Raw genomic sequence first — 18,573 nt, 5'->3', positions numbered from 1 at the left:
CCCTGGTTCTGGTGTTACGTGAGAGTGTAAAGAGCATCTCTCTATCCACTTTATCCTTCCCATGCATAATTTTGTGTGTCTCAATCATGTCCCCCCTCAGGAGGACTAAGGGGACACTGGGAAATGGCCGTGCCTACTCCTTGCTTGCAGTGGAAGTACCAGTACCACTGGTTGAGAAACACTATACTACAGGCATATCTATCAGTGAGAGTCTATCATATACAAAGTGTTATTTTAATTTTAAAAGGGGGGGCTGACTTTATTCATTGGGCCTGCTCCACTTCTACCCCTTGCAAAGGCCATGCCCATAAGAACAGCCCCACTGGATCAGGCCATAGGCCCATCTAGTCCTGCTTCCCGTATCTCACAGTGGCCCACCAAATGCCCCAGGGAGCACACCAGATAACAAGAGACCTCATCCTGGTGCCCTCCCTTGCATCTGATGTAGCCCATTTCTAAAATCAGGAGGTTGCACATACACATCATGGCTTGTAACCCATGTAATGGACTTTTCCTCCAGAAATTTGTCCAATCCCCTTTTAAAGGCGTCCATGCCAGACGCCGTCACCACATCCTGTGGCAAGGAGTTCCACAGACCAACCACACGCTGAGTAAAGAAATATTTTCTTTTGTCTGTTGTAACAAATGCCCAGGGGCACCACCCACTGCTTCTCCAGCCCCCAGAAGGCCTCCAGACATGCCCAGTGGCAGTGAGACAGCACTGGCAGCACCGCAGCCAGGATCACAACTGATGTGCTCTCTTCTGGAACTCACTACAGAGATTTGCAGCAGTGCTATCAGTGCACTAAAAAGCTGCCCATAGTACCCTTTATTTTATTCAAGATTCAAAACCTTTGAAGAAGAGGGTGAGCCGCACCCTACCTCACCCTAGGCTCTCCCACTCCCAGTACCGAGCCTTACTTTGCATGAAAGGCCTTGGGGCCAGCTGTGTGCGGTTTGGATCACGAATGACTCCAGCCTCAGCATCTGCCCCAACGCAGTTGAGCTGCTGCTCTCGCTCTGCGGATCCCAGGACATCTTTGAAGAGCTGCTGAACATCCTTGCTCTCCATTTTGGGTAGCTCTGTTGGGAAGGAAGGAAGTCGCAGTGGAATCACAAAGCAGCAAGTTCATCTAAAGCAACCTCAGCCCTGTAAAGGAACCTGCTGATCTCCAAGACGGACACGCTGAATGACAGAGGAACCAGGGAGGGAGAAGGCACAATGGACATGACAGGATCCATGCTTACTTTTAAGCCATTAGGCATCTACCCCTAAATTCAGAGCTGGGAAGAGAAGCCAGGAAGTCCTGGCTCCCAGACTCCCCCACTCTTCAGGGGCAGATCCTTGGCAGGGAGATGGGGGCAGTAGGGTCTATTCAAAGGGCCCGCCTGACCTTCAGTGGGGATTTTGTCAAGGTCGGAGCTGAGCACCCCCTCCCCCGGGGGTGTGGCTGGGTTCTCGGCACCTGTAGGATCTGGAGAGTTCTTGGGCACCAACTGTTCCTCTGTGCCTGTAAGGAGCAAAACACAGGGCCTGTCTCAGTGCGGGGACTATCCCATTACCATCCACAGCATGAATGGGCAAAGGCTGCTAGTACAGATTGTCCCCAATCTCCACGTTCAAGTACACTAGGAATGGCTTAGGAAGACTTGGATGCTCCTGAATGGGGCAGGGGAGGGGCAAGTGGCATTACCCCTTTTGCATTTAGGTAATGACAGGGTAACTTAAATGTTTAAGTAACTTTGGAGATTGATATCACTTCTTGAAAGCGTGTAGACCGAAGTCACATCTTTATGACATGGACATTAAAAGGCATCTCAAAAACAAGTGCTCTGTGAGGCTGCATCATTTCAGCTGTGTAAAATGCAGCAACATGCCTTCTAACTGGAGCTTCAGCAGGAAGTATGCCTGCTTCTCTCCCCAGGATGACAAAACATTATGCAAAAATAAGCAAATGCTTGCAAGTTTATTTTATTTGCATCATGGATTTAGGGGACAGAGTTCAAGTTACCTTGCTGGTGAATTTTATTCATTTAGCAACACAAAGCATATAGCCCCAAGAATTCATAGTATTCTGTCCACCCCATATTGGAAGAGAGGGAACTCTGGTACCAAACTGGAATGCGTACAGTATCTTTAATGTTGCCTTCCCACAATGGGAGCCCAATATTACCAAAGAGTCTTCAGGGACCAGTAAGCAGTGGTCAGAGTTTTCCTGCCTAACTTCTCACTTGCTCCATCTACCCCAGAAAAGGAACTGGAAAGTCAGATAAATGGATCGTTAATAGGCTTCCTTCAAAACAGAAAGCCTAGTTGAATATACAGAATTCATTGCTATAATAAGAAAACCCCTCCTGCATAAGTCAGTGCTTGATCTGGCTGACTTAACACACTACAGGTCCAGTCTTGTTATACACAGATTTGACTCAACAAGAATGGCCCCTGCAAACGAGAAGCAATGTGCTGAACCCTGGAGAAGGGGAAAAATGCACCCCTTTAACATCACAGTTTAAAAAACTGCTTTTCTTACTGTAATAGACACAGTCATGCAAGTGATTACAGGTATAACCTAAATATCCACAGATTTTTCTCTCAAAGCTGATGAGAAGGGCCCTTTAAATTAAAGGAAAACAGTTGTTTAATAATGCCAGAGAGGGCAGCTGGTTGACAATCCATCAATCATTCTCTCTGCAGGCTTCACTCCTCCCTTCCCCCTGAGCACCTGAAAGAAGGCTAAATGGCAGTTATTATCACCTTCTCCGTTCTTTCCCCCTTGCTGGGGCTCCTGGTGAAGGGAGGGATTGCTGCCTCCTAGTGAAGTCTAAGTGCCTGGAGAGACACTGATTGCCTCTGTGTGCATTTCAAAAGGTCAGCAAGGCTGTTTTTAAATCACCAGAACAAAGAGACTTTGTTTTTTAAATTGATTTGCTATTGTGCGTCTTTTGCCAGTTCTTGTATTGTCCAATTTCATATTTCCCATGGGATAATGCAATGGAGAATGTGATGGTGAAACTATTCCAGGTCTTCCTAGGTAAAAATCGGTCATTTAGAGCCTTTCTAATCTGGTTTCTGGCCTGATTCTGGAACTGAAATTGCCCTGGTGGAGGACCAGTGCTAGGGGATAGATTGGGGGGGGGGGGGAAGCAACACTGTTGATTCTCCTGGACCTCTCAGTACCGTCAAGTATACCATATTTAAGGACTGACTCTCTGGGACAAAACCTGTTGAAAAAGGTTATCTGGAGATTTGGACCATTTGCAGACAACACCCAGCTCTCTCGCTCCAGCTAACTATCCTCAGGACACAATGGACACTGTGAATCTATGCTTAGCAGCCTTTTTCGATGGAATGAGGGTGAACCAGCTGAAACTCAACTGAGACCAAACAGAATTTCTTTCAGCTGGGAGCTCTGGGGGTCCAACATTAGTATTCAGACTGCTCTGGATGGGACAACTCGTCCTGAAGCAAAGGGGGGGGTGCTTCTTCACTCAGACTTCCAGGTAGCACCAATGGCCAGCTTAGTCCAAGATGTTTTGGAGAAATTGGACTTGGTTCTGTCATTCATGTCTTCATCACCTCCAGGTTAGATTTATAACACACTGTACACAAGAGTTTTCCTTAAAGGTAGTCCAGAAACAGCAACTGGTCCAGATTCCAGGTGCCAGACCCTATTACATTTATCCTCTGTTGGCTTAATGGATTACCACTTTGCTTCCATACTCAGTTCAAAGTGCTGGCTTTGACCTTTAAATCCCTGAAGAATTTGGGACCAGAATGCATCACGTATTGAGTTCCTCCCCCATCAAAATATGGCTGCCCAGAACATTTGTTTCACTTTGAGGCTCTTATGTCCTGATACCATCTGAGCCTAGGAGAGAGCCTTCTCAGTTGTGGCACCCAGGATTCAGAATGGCCTCCTAAGAGAGGCATGCCTAGCCCCCTCGCTGGTAAGCAGAGGCTAAAGACCATTTCATTTAAGCAGGCCTCTAAAATATCAATAAAATGTCACATTTTAATGAGTAAAGTTGCTGTTTGGTTTTGCTTTTTGTTTCTGCTTTAAAGCAACATTTATCTTGTTTACATTATACTAATGTTATGGAAGCTGCCTTGTGCACCTTTTGTACAAAGTCAGGGTATAAACGCATAATATAAAATATGAATATGTTTGAATTCGTAAATGAATTGCATATGTCTGAGCATGTGGCCTCATTTGGACAACTTCAACATTTGTTCACCATATCAATTCAACCCCCCTATTCAGGATCACTTATGAAAAGTACAACGTAGATACTACCATGAAGCAAGGACATGCAAAGTACGTAACATGTTGTGCAGATCAGAACGTAAGTGTATTAAATGGAGGGGGGGAATCTTAAGTGACCTGGTACACACCATCATTTGGTAGTAGCTACCCCAAGCCCTTTGCACACCATTATAAACATCTCATATACCCACCGGGATTCTCAGTCTTGGCCTCAGCTGTTTTCAAGTTGTTTTCTGGATCTGCTGCCTCCCTGCCATCAATACATTCATCCCCTGGAGAAGGAGGGGGAAAATCAAGGAGACACTAGACACAATGACCAACTGGTGGACTGGATATGCCCCCCCCCCCGAGTGTGTGTGTTTCCCCCTATTTTTTGCACAACTGCAGAGCCTTTCCACAGCTGCATGGTAACACCTCCAGATGCTTGGTGATGACAACACACATCATCACTTACTTCTGAGTCACTGAAGTTTAAGCTGTACAGACCTCAGCTCTGAGCCACATGGCTAAGGGAAAACAATGCCCCTCACCCAAGCCATTTCATCTGGCTCCTGAGATGGCCCCACCAAACTGCTATCCAAATAAGTGGCAGTTTACTCTAAATGTTACTCAAAGAAAAACAGAAAACATCGAAGTTGTGAAAGAGAAGACATGCCATGCTGTTAAAGCTGTATCTCTCTTTCGGATTTGAAAAGTTATCAGTAGAGGTGTTTGTTTCCGGTGAGTAAGACAGAATTACAGCCTAAGTCAGGGAATTGGAGGACAGGTCCTCTCATGGATTGAGAGCTGGTTGAAGACCAGGAAACAGAGAGTGGGTGTCAATGGGCAATTTTCACAATGGAGAGAGGTGAAAAGCGGTGTGCCCCAAGGATCTGTCCTGGGACCTGTACTCTTCAACCTCTTCATAAATGACCTGAAGACAGGGGTGAGCAGTGAGGTGGTTTGCACATGACACCAAACTTTTCCGAGTGGTAAAGACCAGAAGTGATTATGAAGAGCTCTAGAAGGATCTCTCCAGACTGGCAGAATGCGCAGCAAAATGGCAGATGCGCTTCAATGTCAGTAAGTGTAAGGTCATGCACATTGGGGCAAAAAATCAAAACTTCACATATAGGCTGATGGGTTCTGAGCTGTCTGTGACAGATCAGGAGAAAGATCTTGGGGTGGTGGTGGACAGGTCGATGAAAGTGTCGACTCAATGTGCAGCAGCAGTAAAGAAGGCCAATTCTATGCTTGGGATCATTAGAAAAGGTATTGAGAATAAAATAGCTAATATTATAATGCCGCTGTACAAATCTATGGTAAGGCCACACCTGGAGTATTGCGTCCAGTTCTGGTTTCCGCATCTCAAAAAAGACATAGTGGAAATGGAAAAGGTGCAAAAGAGAGTGACTAAGATGATTACTGGGCTGGGGCATCTTCCTTATGAGGAAAGGCTACAGCGTTTGGGCCTCTTCAGCCTAGAAAAGAGGCGCCTGAGGGGAGACATGATTGAGACATACAAAATTATGCAGGGGATAGACAGAGTGGATAGAGAGATGCTCTTTACACTCTCACATAACACCAGAACCAGGGGACATCCACTAAAATTGGGAGAGTTAGAACAGACAAAAGAAAATATTTCTTTACTCAGCGTGTGGTTGGTCTGTGCAACTCCCTGCCACAGGATGCGGTGATGGCATCTGGCCTGGACGCTTTTAAAAGGGGATTGGACAAGTTTCTGAGGAAAAATCCATTACGGGTTACAAGCCATGATGTGCATGCGCAACCTCCTGATTTTAGAAATGGGCTATGTCAGAATGCCAATGCAAGGGAGGGCACCAGGATGCAGGTCTCCTGTTATCTGGTGTGCTCCCTGGGGCATTTGGTGGGCCGCTGTGAGATACAGGAAGCTGGACTAGATGGGCCTAGGGCCTGATCCAGTGGGGCTGTTCTTATGTTAAGTCTTACTGAACACAGTGGGCTTACTTCCAAGTAAAACAAACATCTCTAATCAGTTTGCTGTTTTGAGGCACATGTGCTATAACTGGTAAGCTTGTAACACTAGATCAGTGTTTCTCAACTTTTGTCCTCTGCCATACCACTTCACATGGTCCACCTTTTTGAAGTACCACCAGAAGTAACTGGTAATGACATAACTACCAGTTACTTTTGGGTTGGGAGGTCAGATGCAACGTGACAAACACCAGTAAGAGGCTCAGAATGGGCTGGAGGATTTTTCGAGCATGGAAAAGCATGCTTTGGAGCCTACTACCACAGTTTGTTGTGTCACATTCCTGGTCTCACAGCCAGGCAGCAAGTGTTCAGGGGTCCTGCGAGTACCATCAGACACCACCTCAAGTACCACTGGTGGTACCCATACCACTGGTTGAGAAACACTGCACTAGATAAAAGTACTGCTAAGTGCCCCCAGGACCATGGAATAGCTTGTAAGAGGACAGAAGCCTGTCATCCTTTCCCAAGAATATGACATGCCAGCACTTTTCTATGGGCAGCAATAGGACTCAGTGCCCAAGGAGAACACTATCTGACTCAATAACACTGTCCACAACACAGATCTTCTCCACTCTTGCTGTTTCCATCTGTGCTCCCAAGCACATTTACCTGAAATCAGTTCCCAAAGATCCATGGGGATTGTTTCCAATTTCCAAAGTAACTAAGGCTACAACCTAAAAATACTTGCAAGGGTGTAAGCACCACTGGAAACAGCAGGACTTACTCCTCAGTAAACGTACATAGCATTACAGTAAGTTTAGAACACAGGCACACTTCCACCAAGAACAAAGATTCCTTCCTACTTGATGACAGGTCTTTCTGATATCTCTCCTCCAATGTCAGTCACTTGTGCCCCAGATTAAAGTTACACCCCCATCCCTGGATCATGCCTTCTCTCCTCTCCCACTTACCTTTAGACAGAACCAAAGCCTCTTTCCCATCCGCAGGCCCTTTCTGGAGCATGCTGGAGTCCACTTTGGGTCTAGGAGCCCCCTGGCCGACAGGAGGGTGGGTTGTCCCACCCCCACCCACACCACCAGCTGCCAATAGGGCCTTCCTGCTCAAGTCTAGGAGTGCTTTTCCAAAAAAGGCTTCCTGTCAAAGAGGTTGGAGAACAAAAAGGAGATTTGCTACATTTCCAGGTTATTAAATATCTGGGAGGTCTGCCTCAAATTGGTAATGATTGCTCTGGTGAAATCCCCTCCAGCCCAATAGAGGTAGCAGGAACTACACCTCCCTCCCCACAAGCTTCCTATTGTTTCAACCACTTTAGCAGAGCTTCACCAGTGACAGAAAGCACTATAACCCCCAAGCCCCTCTGCAATTCCCCCAACATCAGTGACCAATTTCTCAGTTCATCAGCACTCCTACCCACTATCATGATTCCCACTTCCCATTTGTCTCTCCTAGTTTGGGCTGCACTGTTGCTGACATGGCAGGAGCAGGAGAATGCTATCCACTCACATGTAGACACATTTTTCCTACAGTTCACCAAAATATACAGGTGGGCCCCGTATCTGTAGATGGGGGGGGGACACATGCCCATTAACATGATTTAGAGGCTTAACCCAGAGAAAATGGTCTTGCTTAACAGGGTCCCTATAATGATACAAGCTTATAGAGACGCTCAAGTGTCCGGCAACCTGGACACTTAAAAAAAGAACTAGATGCTGATTAACAGGAAGTGAAAGTTAACCACTTCCTGTTAACCTTGATCTAGTTTCTTTTCAGCATTGCTGTAAGTCTGTATGATTATAGTGACCCTGTTAAACAAGACCATTTTCTCTAGGGTAAGACTAAATCACATCAATGGGCACACAGGGGGTGGAGGGGGAGAGATGGGCATCTCCCATGTCCGCAGTTTCCACAGGGAGCCCATGGAATGGATCCCCCAGGGATATGAGGGGCACACCTGTACTACCAATTCTCTATTGTCCTTACCTGAAGGTAGGCAGGGAACATATCCTCCAGCTTGCTCTTCTTCCTGCCACGGCGCTTCTTCTTTTCATCCCCCTCAGCTGCTCCCTGCTCTGCGGTGCCCTCTGCAGGGTTTTCAGTGGGCTGAGCCCCTGGGGAGAGAAAGGGTTGAGTTGGTATTAGTATGCCCCATTTTAATGTTCCAGATGGGGGAAGTTTAGAATGTACCCTGTGCAATGTCCTGCAGAGATGGAGCTTTAGGAAATTTTTTGGGAGCTGCCTGGAGCACCAATGGCCACTGTTGCCTCCTTCTCTTGCATCCTGCCAAATCCCAGCCTACAATGCCTTTCCATCTTCCCTACTGTTTTGATTCTAGCAGAGGCTGCCTCCCCAGCTCCTGCTAAGAAACCCCAAAATTTGAAAGCCTGGGCCCCTGAGGCAGAATTATGCATAGGAATTCAGATACACACAGAATGAAATTCATCTGCATGGCAACTTCTGGATTCGTATTACTCAGAAAGACATAACCCTGCTCCTAAGAAGATAGGTGCCAGAAGCAAAGCAGCCACCCAACCCCCACCACTCCACCCCAAACTGAGCATATGAGGGAAGAGCATCATGAAACGATGACACTTGCCTTCTTCGGGGTGCCCCTCAGCACCAGTTGCTTCACGACAGGCTTCTGCCAAGGCTGCGGAGCCCTTTTTCAAGCGTGTGTGGGATTTCCGCTGTCGCACCATGAACCCTCCAATACCTGTGCCAAGGACAGAGGAGGAGTGAGAAAGAAAGAAAGTAACGGCTTCATTCCTAGTGCAAGACCCAGGTAAGGACTTCTAACCTGGGCGATATGGTTTGCGCTTCCTCTTCTTGACTTCCTCAGAGTCTTCCAGAAGACCCTTGCCTGCCTCGGCATCAGCTGCAGCTTCCCTCTCTGGGGTAGTAGGAGCTTCCAATTTGATCTCACACTCCATGTGCTCAACACTGACTGCAGACAGAAGGGAAGTGAGAAAATGATGAGAACATCAAACCATGTGCTATTCCCAGTTGTTCTCTCTCACTCTCCCCATTAAACAATTTCACATACGCCCCAGATCCCTGACTGTCTCATCACACTCACCACCCCACTCCCTGTTTCAAACAGCAGATCATGGACTTCCACACAACAGATAAGCCAATAATGTCTCTCCCACATATACCCCATGATAACTCCTTGGATTTCAGAAAACTTGTGTGTGTGTACACCCCCCCCCCAAATCACCTACTAACAAAATGTAAAGAAAAACCACCAGATCTCTTGCAATACACACCCCACTGCAGTTATATACTATCAATTTTTCCATCTGAGTGTTTAAAAAAATTAAACAGATAAACACCACATGCAGAGAGCCCCAGGACTTCCTCCTATTATAAACATCCTTAGATTATTCTTCCTTGAGCTAGAGTTCAGGCCAATTTTGGAAGCAGAGCAACGGGTGGCTTAGCAATAAAACCCAGGTCTGAGTCCCGAAATAACTAGCTAGGAAGTTTCTGACTTCTGCACAATAAGCAGTGTCTCTGCCCAACACCCTGGAAAACTGCAGTTGGATTTTTGCCACCAGCAAAGGCTGACAGGGCTAAACGCATCATTACATTTAATCGGTATTAGGATTTAGACAAAATAGAACTGCCCAAGGTACACATACTCCACAGCGCTAGCAAGGAAGGGCACAAACCTTCAGCTTTCAAGATCTCATCTGCCTCTACATCGCCCTCTTTTTTTTCATCTGGGCCCAACGGGTCAATCCCGTCTAGCCCGCCTTCACCATTGAGAGCACATGGCCGTGTTGTCGGCGGTGTTGTCTTGCGTGGCCGGCGCTTATGTAGCGGTGACAAGGACAGGTTACGGAGCATGGCCATGCCAGTTTCTGTCAGCCAGACACCTTCAAAGCGGAAATACTGGGGCTCTGTGGGGAGAAAGAAAAACTTAAGACAGGCAGGTCAAGTCAGCATGATGCCACTTCCTGTCTTCGCAGAAAACTCGCTAGAGACTTTACATCCTCCCTCCTCACCAACAGCAGTCATCCAGAAGTGGGGGCCTACTGGTGTTTCAGACTCAAGAGCCTCATCTGTTACTGAGGGGTCATGGGGGATCACTAAGCCATGTGAGCTTTCCTAGTTAAGAAGCAGTGGTCCCAAGGACTAGGTGCCTTTATATCCAACCCAATGCTTATTCTCTCTAGTTCAAGTGTGCCCAATTCAAATTTCACACAGGAAGTGCCCTGGCCAAATATCTTATTACAGATGACCTCAATTTAGATTGTATTCTCTACCTTAAAGAAAGACAAAAGTTCTATTTCTACAAAAGTCAGATTCTGCAACCTTAAAGCATTATGGAAATGGGATCATATTGGACTACTCTGTGCGGTTTATTCTGCTTCTCCTATCCATGGGAAGAGATAGGAAATTATGAAAAAGAAGAGAAGAAAGGAAAACAGACTTGGTACACGTGAAGTGCTTTACACAATCAGAAAATGCTAAGGTTTGTTATTAAAATAGCTATTAAAAAGTCTCTACCACCCACTCCATTAGAAATTACCTGGCTCCTTGATCTTCAGTGGAATAATTTCAGGAGGGGGGACTGGAACTTTAAAAAGGAAAGAAAGGCAAAAGGGAAGGGTTATGAACAGTCCCTGAGTACACTGCCTTTTCATACACCGGCGCTTTCCCCAAACTGTAACAGGGCGGATATTCTGAGGGTGTGCCTTGTCAGTCACCCAGCCTTCCTACTCCCTTGCTCTAGTTCAGCAACAGTGTCCCCACCACTCTGACACAGGGTCATATCATGTTCACATTCCACCCACCTCAATACTGCCGTGCCATTAACCTCCCTCCTCTCCACCACTTCAGGCTCTATGCCTCACCTCAATTATCAGCAAAACACTCTCCCACTTGTCTCCTTCCACTGTTTCTGCTGAAGGCAGGACCAGACTTCCCATGAAACTGACCGAACAGCTCACATCAAGAGACACACGGAGGTGGCAAACTGACAGGCACCCCACATGTGTCTGGCACCATCACTGGAACTGCTCCAGTTGGCATTCTGATCCTCTTCCCACTTGCGGAAAGAGGATGAGGGCAGTGGCAGCCTCCTTCCTCTAGTGTCACTGGAGAAAGGAAGGGAAAGGGAGGAACGCTGCCACAGCCGCTTCTCTGCCCTCCCGCTTGCCTGGTTGCTTAGCCAAGTGGACCAGGAGGTGAAGATGGAGAAGCAGAGTGCTTCCCTTCTTGTGCCCTCAGCACAGCCTCTTTCCTCCACTCTGGTCCTGTTCCAAATGAAGAGGAAGAACAGAGCATGCTGGGAGCCAAGAACAGCAGAAAGGGAAGGAGTGGGTGGGCTTGGCTCCTCTCTCTTTTTTCACCCAGGGGACACAGGCAGGTGCGTGAACATAAGCAAATTTTTAAAATCAATTTTTTGAGGGCAAGGGGGCAATTTTGAGCTGGCTCAGGCAGAAGCCGAGCCTGCCTGAAGGTACACCTTCACCTCCCCTTGCGGCACACCTCATGCAGATGTGACTTGTCCCCACTTTGTGACTCCTATTTCAAAAGGTGAACCAGCAACAGCCAATACTTTTCTTGGTGCTGCCACCTGCAGCAGAATCTCCCCACTCTTGACATGCCTGCATTGAGCTCTACATTTCAAGAGTGTGGAAGAACTGCTGGTGGCAGCGCCAAGTGCAGGACTGCCTTAAAGTCCTGGCAGTAGCCCTACCTTCCAGTTCTCATTTCCATCATCCAGTAGCCGTCACCACCACAGCCTCTTTTGAAATGCAGGTCTGTAGCCTGAGTTGAGGCTCTTGCATCACCCCCAGTACTCACCAACAGGCTTCACTACATAGGGCTGACACGATGCACAGTCAAATCCCTCGTCTGCAGCCTGCTCTACTTCTTCCTCAGTGAACAGATTGTCGCACACGGCATGCATCCACCTGCAAAGCACAAAAAGGTTTCAACGGCTGGTGGGAGAGCTGGTAGTGCCTGCCTTTCCTTTAGTCAAGGTTATGTCGACACACAATGCAGGCAGCAAGACAGGGTGTCACGACATCAAATCCTATCTCTTTAGGGGCAAAAATGTGATGGATCTGATCAGGCTGGGGCCATGGGAGGAGAGAGAAAAGGAAAGAGACCCAAGTAAGGAGCTGGTTCTTGGTCTTAAAAAAAGAAAAAGTGGCAACCCTAGCGCCCGAAGTTCCAAAGTCTATGCAACACCCAATGCTGTTGACTTATACTCGCAGCCTCAGACCCACAATCCTCTTAACATAACAGTACTTTAGTTCCTCCTCTATTCTCACTGACAGGACAGTGGAAGTACAAAGTCCTCTGAAGAATATGTACCCTATTATTCCCTAACTAACCCTTTATTCAATCTTCTTCACCTCCTTTCCTTTCCATTCAGTAGGAGATGACTACTTTGACTTTAGAAAGCAACACTAAGGGATGGAAGGATGTAACCAAACAACAACTGGTTATAATGTACCTAGCCCACAACAGATAGCCTCTGCCCACCATGGTCAAGCTTCTCAGCGGCTGGAAACATGGTCAACTGCAATTGGAGGCTTCAGACAGTTGCTTCCCCATGCATTTTCCAGTGCAGAGGTTCTTAACCTGGCATCCAAGGACCCCTATGGGATTACTACAATTGTGTGCTCTCTCGGCCATAGAAAGGCCTGGTCAGGGCCCTGGAACAGTGCAGCAGTAGTGCGCTGCCTGTGGCCGGTTTCACAGCAGGTTCCCCTATGAGCAGCCAAAAGGACACCTTACAAAACCTCCGGGGGATCAGAGCCCCAGGAAGCACTGGGCTATATGACTTCCGGGCAGGCCACTGATGACAGCTCAGCGCCATGGATGGAGAGCGGTCAGGCTGCTGGTGGTCAAACAGTTGCTGTGACCCATGCTGGTGAGTGGGGGTCTGGAAGAAACCTAGATGCCATGATACCCTCCCCCTGACTGAGGCCACTCCAGAAGTGCTATAGGGCATTGCCCCTCCTGAGCCATAAAATCTACATTAATTTTACATTGATATGAGTTGGAGAAAATATACTCTGCTATTATGATTATGGACATCTGTGTTTGTTTACATCAGGTGAGTTAATTTTAAGGTAAAAATTTAATTTTTTCTAGTGGGCATTGTAATTTTTTTTTTGTTCCAGACCAGTGGTTATAATATTGTTTAATACTTGTGGATGGTCTGTTAGGTAGGCAAGGAAATAGCAGGTATTTACAGTATAATATAAAGAAATCAAAGTTGCCGTATGACCAATAGCTGCTCCACAAATTTAATGAAAACCATGCCTCAGATGTGCTTTGTACATACCAGTGGTCTGAGCTTATTAATTTCATTTTTGTGCATTTGTTACAGCTTTCCATATGTATTACATCACAATGCCTTTTTGGGGGGAACTTAGCATATGTTGGAAAATGTCAAAGAAAGTACAATGAAGTTTATGTACCTTTTGGTTTTAGTTTTATTGCTGAATGCGATTAGCTTCAAAAGCCATAGTGCTCCTTGTGTGGCAAGTTTCTTGCCAGCAGAAGCAAGTTCCAACTGTCCATCCTAAAATATACATTGGATAGCGTGGATCTTTTTCATGAGAAGGCAGCTCATTTGAAAAGGCTTGAACTTGGATTTGCCCTGACCCAAACGCCTTGTCTTGAAGCATCCTATAAAGTTGTTTCTCACATCGTCAAGCACAAGACACCATACACAATTTGAGAGACCTGCCTTGAGTTGAAAAGACTGGAGAGATACAGGAATAAGAAGAAACTCTACTAATAAGCCTTACAGGAGGTACCTAGCATTGCCTGCATTTGTTGATGAGAAAATTATAATATAGGCAAATAAATGAATTGGAAGTGGGGGCACATAAAGAAAACTGGGGCTTACCTCTCACAGTGCTGGCACTGGATTAAAAGGTCATCCTCCACATACTTCACATGGCAGATGGGACAGGTGACAAGACTAGCGCAGGGGGCACAGTGGGTGTAATTGTTCTGCCATTCACAATGAAAACCAGGTGAAACTGCCCCACACTGCACACAGCACACGCACCTGAGAAGAGGAGAAGTGCATCAGGGCTGACCCCAACTATCCACTGTCCCTCAACACAGGAGAAACAGATATGGAAAGCACCTGTAAGATTGAGTCCAACCCCTGACAATGCAGGCTATCCACAACTATAGCAACCGAGATAGATGGCTAGCCAACCTCTACTTAAAAGACCTCCAACAACTGGAGAGTCTATCACATTCCAAGGCAGTTCCTTGGCCAAACACTTTGTCAGGAAGTTCTTCCTAACATTTAAGCTAAATTTCCCTGGTTGCAATTTAAACTAATTTATCCTGGTCCTATCTTGCAGGGTAACCAAAGAGAAATCTGTTCCCTCTCCCTTGTGACAGTCCCTCAGATACTGATAATTATCATGGCACCATTAACCATCTGTTCTCCAAACTGAACATGCCCTCAAAGGACATGATCTTCAGATTCCTCACCAACCTAACTGCCCTCCTCTGAACCTGCTCCAGTTTGCCAAATCCCTCTTAAACTGCAATACCCAGAACAGGACACAATTTTACAGGTGGTGTCTGACTAAAGTAAAATACAGTGGTACCATTGCTTCTCGTGATCCAAATACTATACATCTGTGGATGCAGCCTAGAACTGCATTCACCTTTTTTGTTGCAGCATCATAATCCTGGCTCATGTTTAGCTTATCATCTGCTAAAACGCCCAGGTCTTTTTCACACATACTACTATTCATGCAAGTATCCCCAATTTTGTATGCATGCTTCCGGTTTTTCCTAGCCAGACACAAGAGCTTTACATTTATCCCTACTGAAGTTTATTTTGGCCAAGTTTTCTATCTTTTCACAATCCTGTTCCTATCCTCTAGGCTAGGGCAGTGCTTCTCAAAGTGGTGGTCCGTGGACCAGTCATGGCAAATTTCCAGGAAAGAAATAGTAATACGGCACAGATACGGTATTGGTCCCTAGCACGTTTACCGATCTGCAACATCAGATAGTTTGAGAAGCGCTGCTCTAGGGTACTAGTTGGTACTAGCTCCCAGTTTGGTGTTGCCTGAAAAATTTGATGAGCGTACCCTCTATTTCCTCTTCCCAGTCATTTATAAACCTATTGAAAACCACCAGGCTCAAAACGGAATCCTGCAGCTGCCTTGAACAGCAGGTCAGCAGCCCTCCTAATTCTATTCTGGACTTGTGTGCATGGGTGTCTCTGACATGTATCTGCCCCATGCAAGTGAATAATGTGATCTTTTGCTTTTTTAAAAACATCTAACTGACTGATCAAGGATTCATTAACTGAAAAGACAAAGCAGCTGAATTTTCCAAAATTCAATTTGTCACACAAATTCTTTATTCCAAAAGCTGCACGTTTCATTGTTTGAACAGGCACGTTTTTCCAGCCCTTACAGACCTGAAAACACATGGGCAATGCTTTGGGAAATTCAAGGTGTCAAAAGTGCAGAATACAATAAAAAAAGGGTCAAAGCCAACACAGCTCTTTAAATCCTCCACAACTACTTGCAACAGGAGTGACTGTAAAAATCCAGTAGGCACAAACAAAGAGTAGGCAATTTAGTCGCAGATCAGCTTGGCCTGCTTAAACCAGCATTGCTGACCAGGTCCGGAATATGCAACTGCCCACTGTGAGCGCTGAAAAAGACTGGCTTTAGGGAGGAAGTTGGAGATGTCTTCTAGTCTGCTCCCTCACTGAATCTTTCTTCGAAGAACCTGCTTCCTAGCGGATGGAGAGGGCAGCATCCCAGTGCTCTGGACCACTGGGAGATGAACAGGAAGGACTGGCACCCCTTGTTGGTAGCACGAAGTATACAGAATCCTACATTTTAATCTTTGCCTCTTACCATTTACACTTCCAGCCGCCCTTGGGTACAGTGTTGAGGGGTGGGTCCAGGCAATACGTGTGGTAGCTGATGTCACAGTCATCACAGAGCAGCAGGCGGGAGGGGTCAGATGCTTTGCCACAAACTTCGCACACAATGCATTCCACACAGCGCCAGCCCTTCAGCAGCATCACCTTGGTAATCTTAACAGAAAAGAAGGAACAAATGTCTACAAAGGGAGAGGTGGTCAAGAACTACGGCTGCTTCCAAAGCCTTCCTGGAATCGAGGGATTATGGATTCCACAAGCCTCAGTTTCCCTCCATGCCACCCTGAAGTTGCAATGTCTCCACAGACCACACTGTAAATAGGTAGCCCTCTCAAGTCAGTAACCTGCAGTGTTCCCAGAAAGCTGCATAGCTCAAAGACTAGCTCCATGCAGCTCAGAAGAACCCAAGGTCAGTGATTACATATTACATCATCACAGAATGCCAGAAGACATTGCTGCGCAGCAACCATGCAGCAGCATGGATGCCTCGGGGGAATAAAGGTTACCTGGGCAAGGTTGCAGGGAAGAAGGGCAAAATGACAAATGGTCTGACATAATCAAGTTTCAAAGAACCTGGCGCCACTTCTTGTCAAGACAGAGGAACTAAGCCATGTGGGATCCACACAGTTCACACCCCAGGAAGCAAGCAGGGCTTTCGTGGGTCAGAACATGCAACAGTTGTGTTTGGTACAGTTTCTTGTGTTCCTACATCCCTTTTGCACCTCTCCACATGAGTTTCCCCGAGTCCCCAGCCCTTCAGTGAACACCACCACCAAAATCTTTGAAGCTGGAACAGGATTTTCCAAATTCCACTAAGATCTAAGGCAGGTTAGATTTATTAGACCTGGGGAAACTCAGGGAATGTTGAGCTGAAGTGCCTGCATGCACAAATGGGATGGCTTACTAGAGAATCTGGAACTTTAAAAAAGTGTTGAGTTGTATAACGAAGGGAGGGAGCACATGCCCAAGTGCAGACCTTACCTTGCTGTTGACACAGTAGGGATGGTAACACTGAGAGCACTGGGAACACGCCAGGAGATGGCCCTCAGCACCACGGCCAAAACTCCCACAGACCACGCACATGTCCTGCCAGGGAGGAGAGAGGGGGGCATCAACAGAGGCTGGACAAAGCCCAGGAACAAATTCCCTTTCTACTCATTCTCATATTATTACAATAATATTCTCACTATTCTGCAGTCTAGGTATCCTTAAACCACCAACGAATTAATATCACTAAAACCATAAGGGTTGACCAACTATTAAAAAAATGTTATATTCTGGCTTCTAATTAAAATAAACTTACATCTCTCATCCTCAACAAAAGCACCCTTTGAGGTTCCTAGAGGGATGTGTTCTCTCAAGTATGAATTTAAAACATACAAAAAGCTACAACTGTACTCCATGTTAAAAAGAAAAGCCACCAAAACAAAGCATGAAAATACAAAACGGTGCCTGTTATGGTAACACACCAGAGTAAAAACAGTTTTAAAAACAAGTGAGCTCAAAGCCCTTCAGCAGCAGGAAAAATACAGGTTTAAGGGATGTACGAATGTTGCCTTCAATTGGGCATGATCAACTATAGTTGCCAGCAATGCTGCTCCTTCAAAAGCCAGTGTTTCACTCAAGGCCAACTACTGTCTCTTGGACTCAAGAAAGCGACATCCAACAAACCTCAACAGCCTTATCTCACAGCAGCTCGTGAGGAACGTCAAGCCTTTGCTTCTCGTCAGCTCCACCTAATTGGTGGCCAAACTGAATCCACCATTAGAAGTACCAGTACAATTTTAAAAAGAAAAAAAAATTGATTGAAACTTGCAGTCTTTTTAGGAATTGCATCTTCCAACACCTACCTGCATCAGCACAAACTTGTCAGTATTGGAGAAGAGCACCACTGTGTTTTGCATTGTATCGTCATCATCATCGTCATCCTCTTTGCTTGGGGAGCTGTCAATATCTGCAAGCTGAAGGGGGGCAGGAAAAGCAAATAAACTAAGTAAGTTACTGTTGATGGTGCTTGGAGCACCAACAAGAGGAGACAGGACACAAATACCCCTACCAAATCCTCAGCCTGCCATGCACTGGAAGCACTGTCCCCACTAAAGGAAAGAAGGTCTGCACTTGTCATATACTCTGCCCACCCATGCCCAACACCTCCTCCCCTCTTTCTTGGGTACACTTTCATGGGCCAATTTATGGTAGGGGAGCCACACTCCAAAAGGAATAGAACTCCAAACCCTTTCAAGAGCACTAAGGAAGAGGCTGCAGCCTCTCAATGTTAGAGTTTTGAGGAAAATCACATCTGTGGAATAATGCCCTGCTGAGATGCTCTGGAGAGGAAGAGAAGCCCCACTGAAGATCAAATTTGGCAAACTCACATGAGATGAATTCCTTGAAAGTCCATTTTAAACAACGGACAAAAAAAATACAGCGTCTACCCCACTGGCTCCAAGTACC

At 46.3% G+C, this 18,573-nt stretch overlaps 1 protein-coding gene across 4 annotated transcripts in view; it reads right to left on the bottom strand.

Annotated features, from left to right (window-relative positions):
• The window catches only part of KMT2D (lysine methyltransferase 2D), a 99,108-nt gene that overhangs the window by 54,075 nt on the left and 26,460 nt on the right, over window positions 1-18,573 (bottom strand). For 3 of the 4 annotated variants that reach the window (XM_066617579.1, XM_066617577.1, XM_066617578.1), the window contains 14 exons: window positions 17,970-18,080; window positions 17,101-17,205; window positions 16,094-16,275; window positions 14,098-14,262; window positions 12,033-12,142; window positions 10,753-10,800; window positions 9,890-10,120; window positions 9,016-9,162; window positions 8,815-8,931; window positions 8,202-8,329; window positions 7,172-7,355; window positions 4,457-4,537; window positions 1,395-1,511; window positions 922-1,083 (listed from right to left, as the gene is read on the bottom strand). In XM_066617579.1, the coding sequence (XP_066473676.1) occupies window positions 922-1,083; window positions 1,395-1,511; window positions 4,457-4,537; window positions 7,172-7,355; window positions 8,202-8,329; window positions 8,815-8,931; window positions 9,016-9,162; window positions 9,890-10,120; window positions 10,753-10,800; window positions 12,033-12,142; window positions 14,098-14,262; window positions 16,094-16,275; window positions 17,101-17,205; window positions 17,970-18,080 (1,888 nt within the window). The remainder of the gene's footprint in view (window positions 1-921; window positions 1,084-1,394; window positions 1,512-4,456; window positions 4,538-7,171; window positions 7,356-8,201; window positions 8,330-8,814; window positions 8,932-9,015; window positions 9,163-9,889; window positions 10,121-10,752; window positions 10,801-12,032; window positions 12,143-14,097; window positions 14,263-16,093; window positions 16,276-17,100; window positions 17,206-17,969; window positions 18,081-18,573) is intronic. The other variant, XM_066617580.1, reaches the window with a different exon arrangement.

This window comes from Tiliqua scincoides, chromosome 2 (genome assembly GCF_035046505.1).
Source record: "Tiliqua scincoides isolate rTilSci1 chromosome 2, rTilSci1.hap2, whole genome shotgun sequence".
In the NCBI taxonomy this organism is placed as follows: domain Eukaryota; kingdom Metazoa; phylum Chordata; class Lepidosauria; order Squamata; family Scincidae; genus Tiliqua; species Tiliqua scincoides.
Note: the sequence above shows the minus strand (reverse complement) of the source record. Positions and strands in the feature narration are given on the sequence as shown.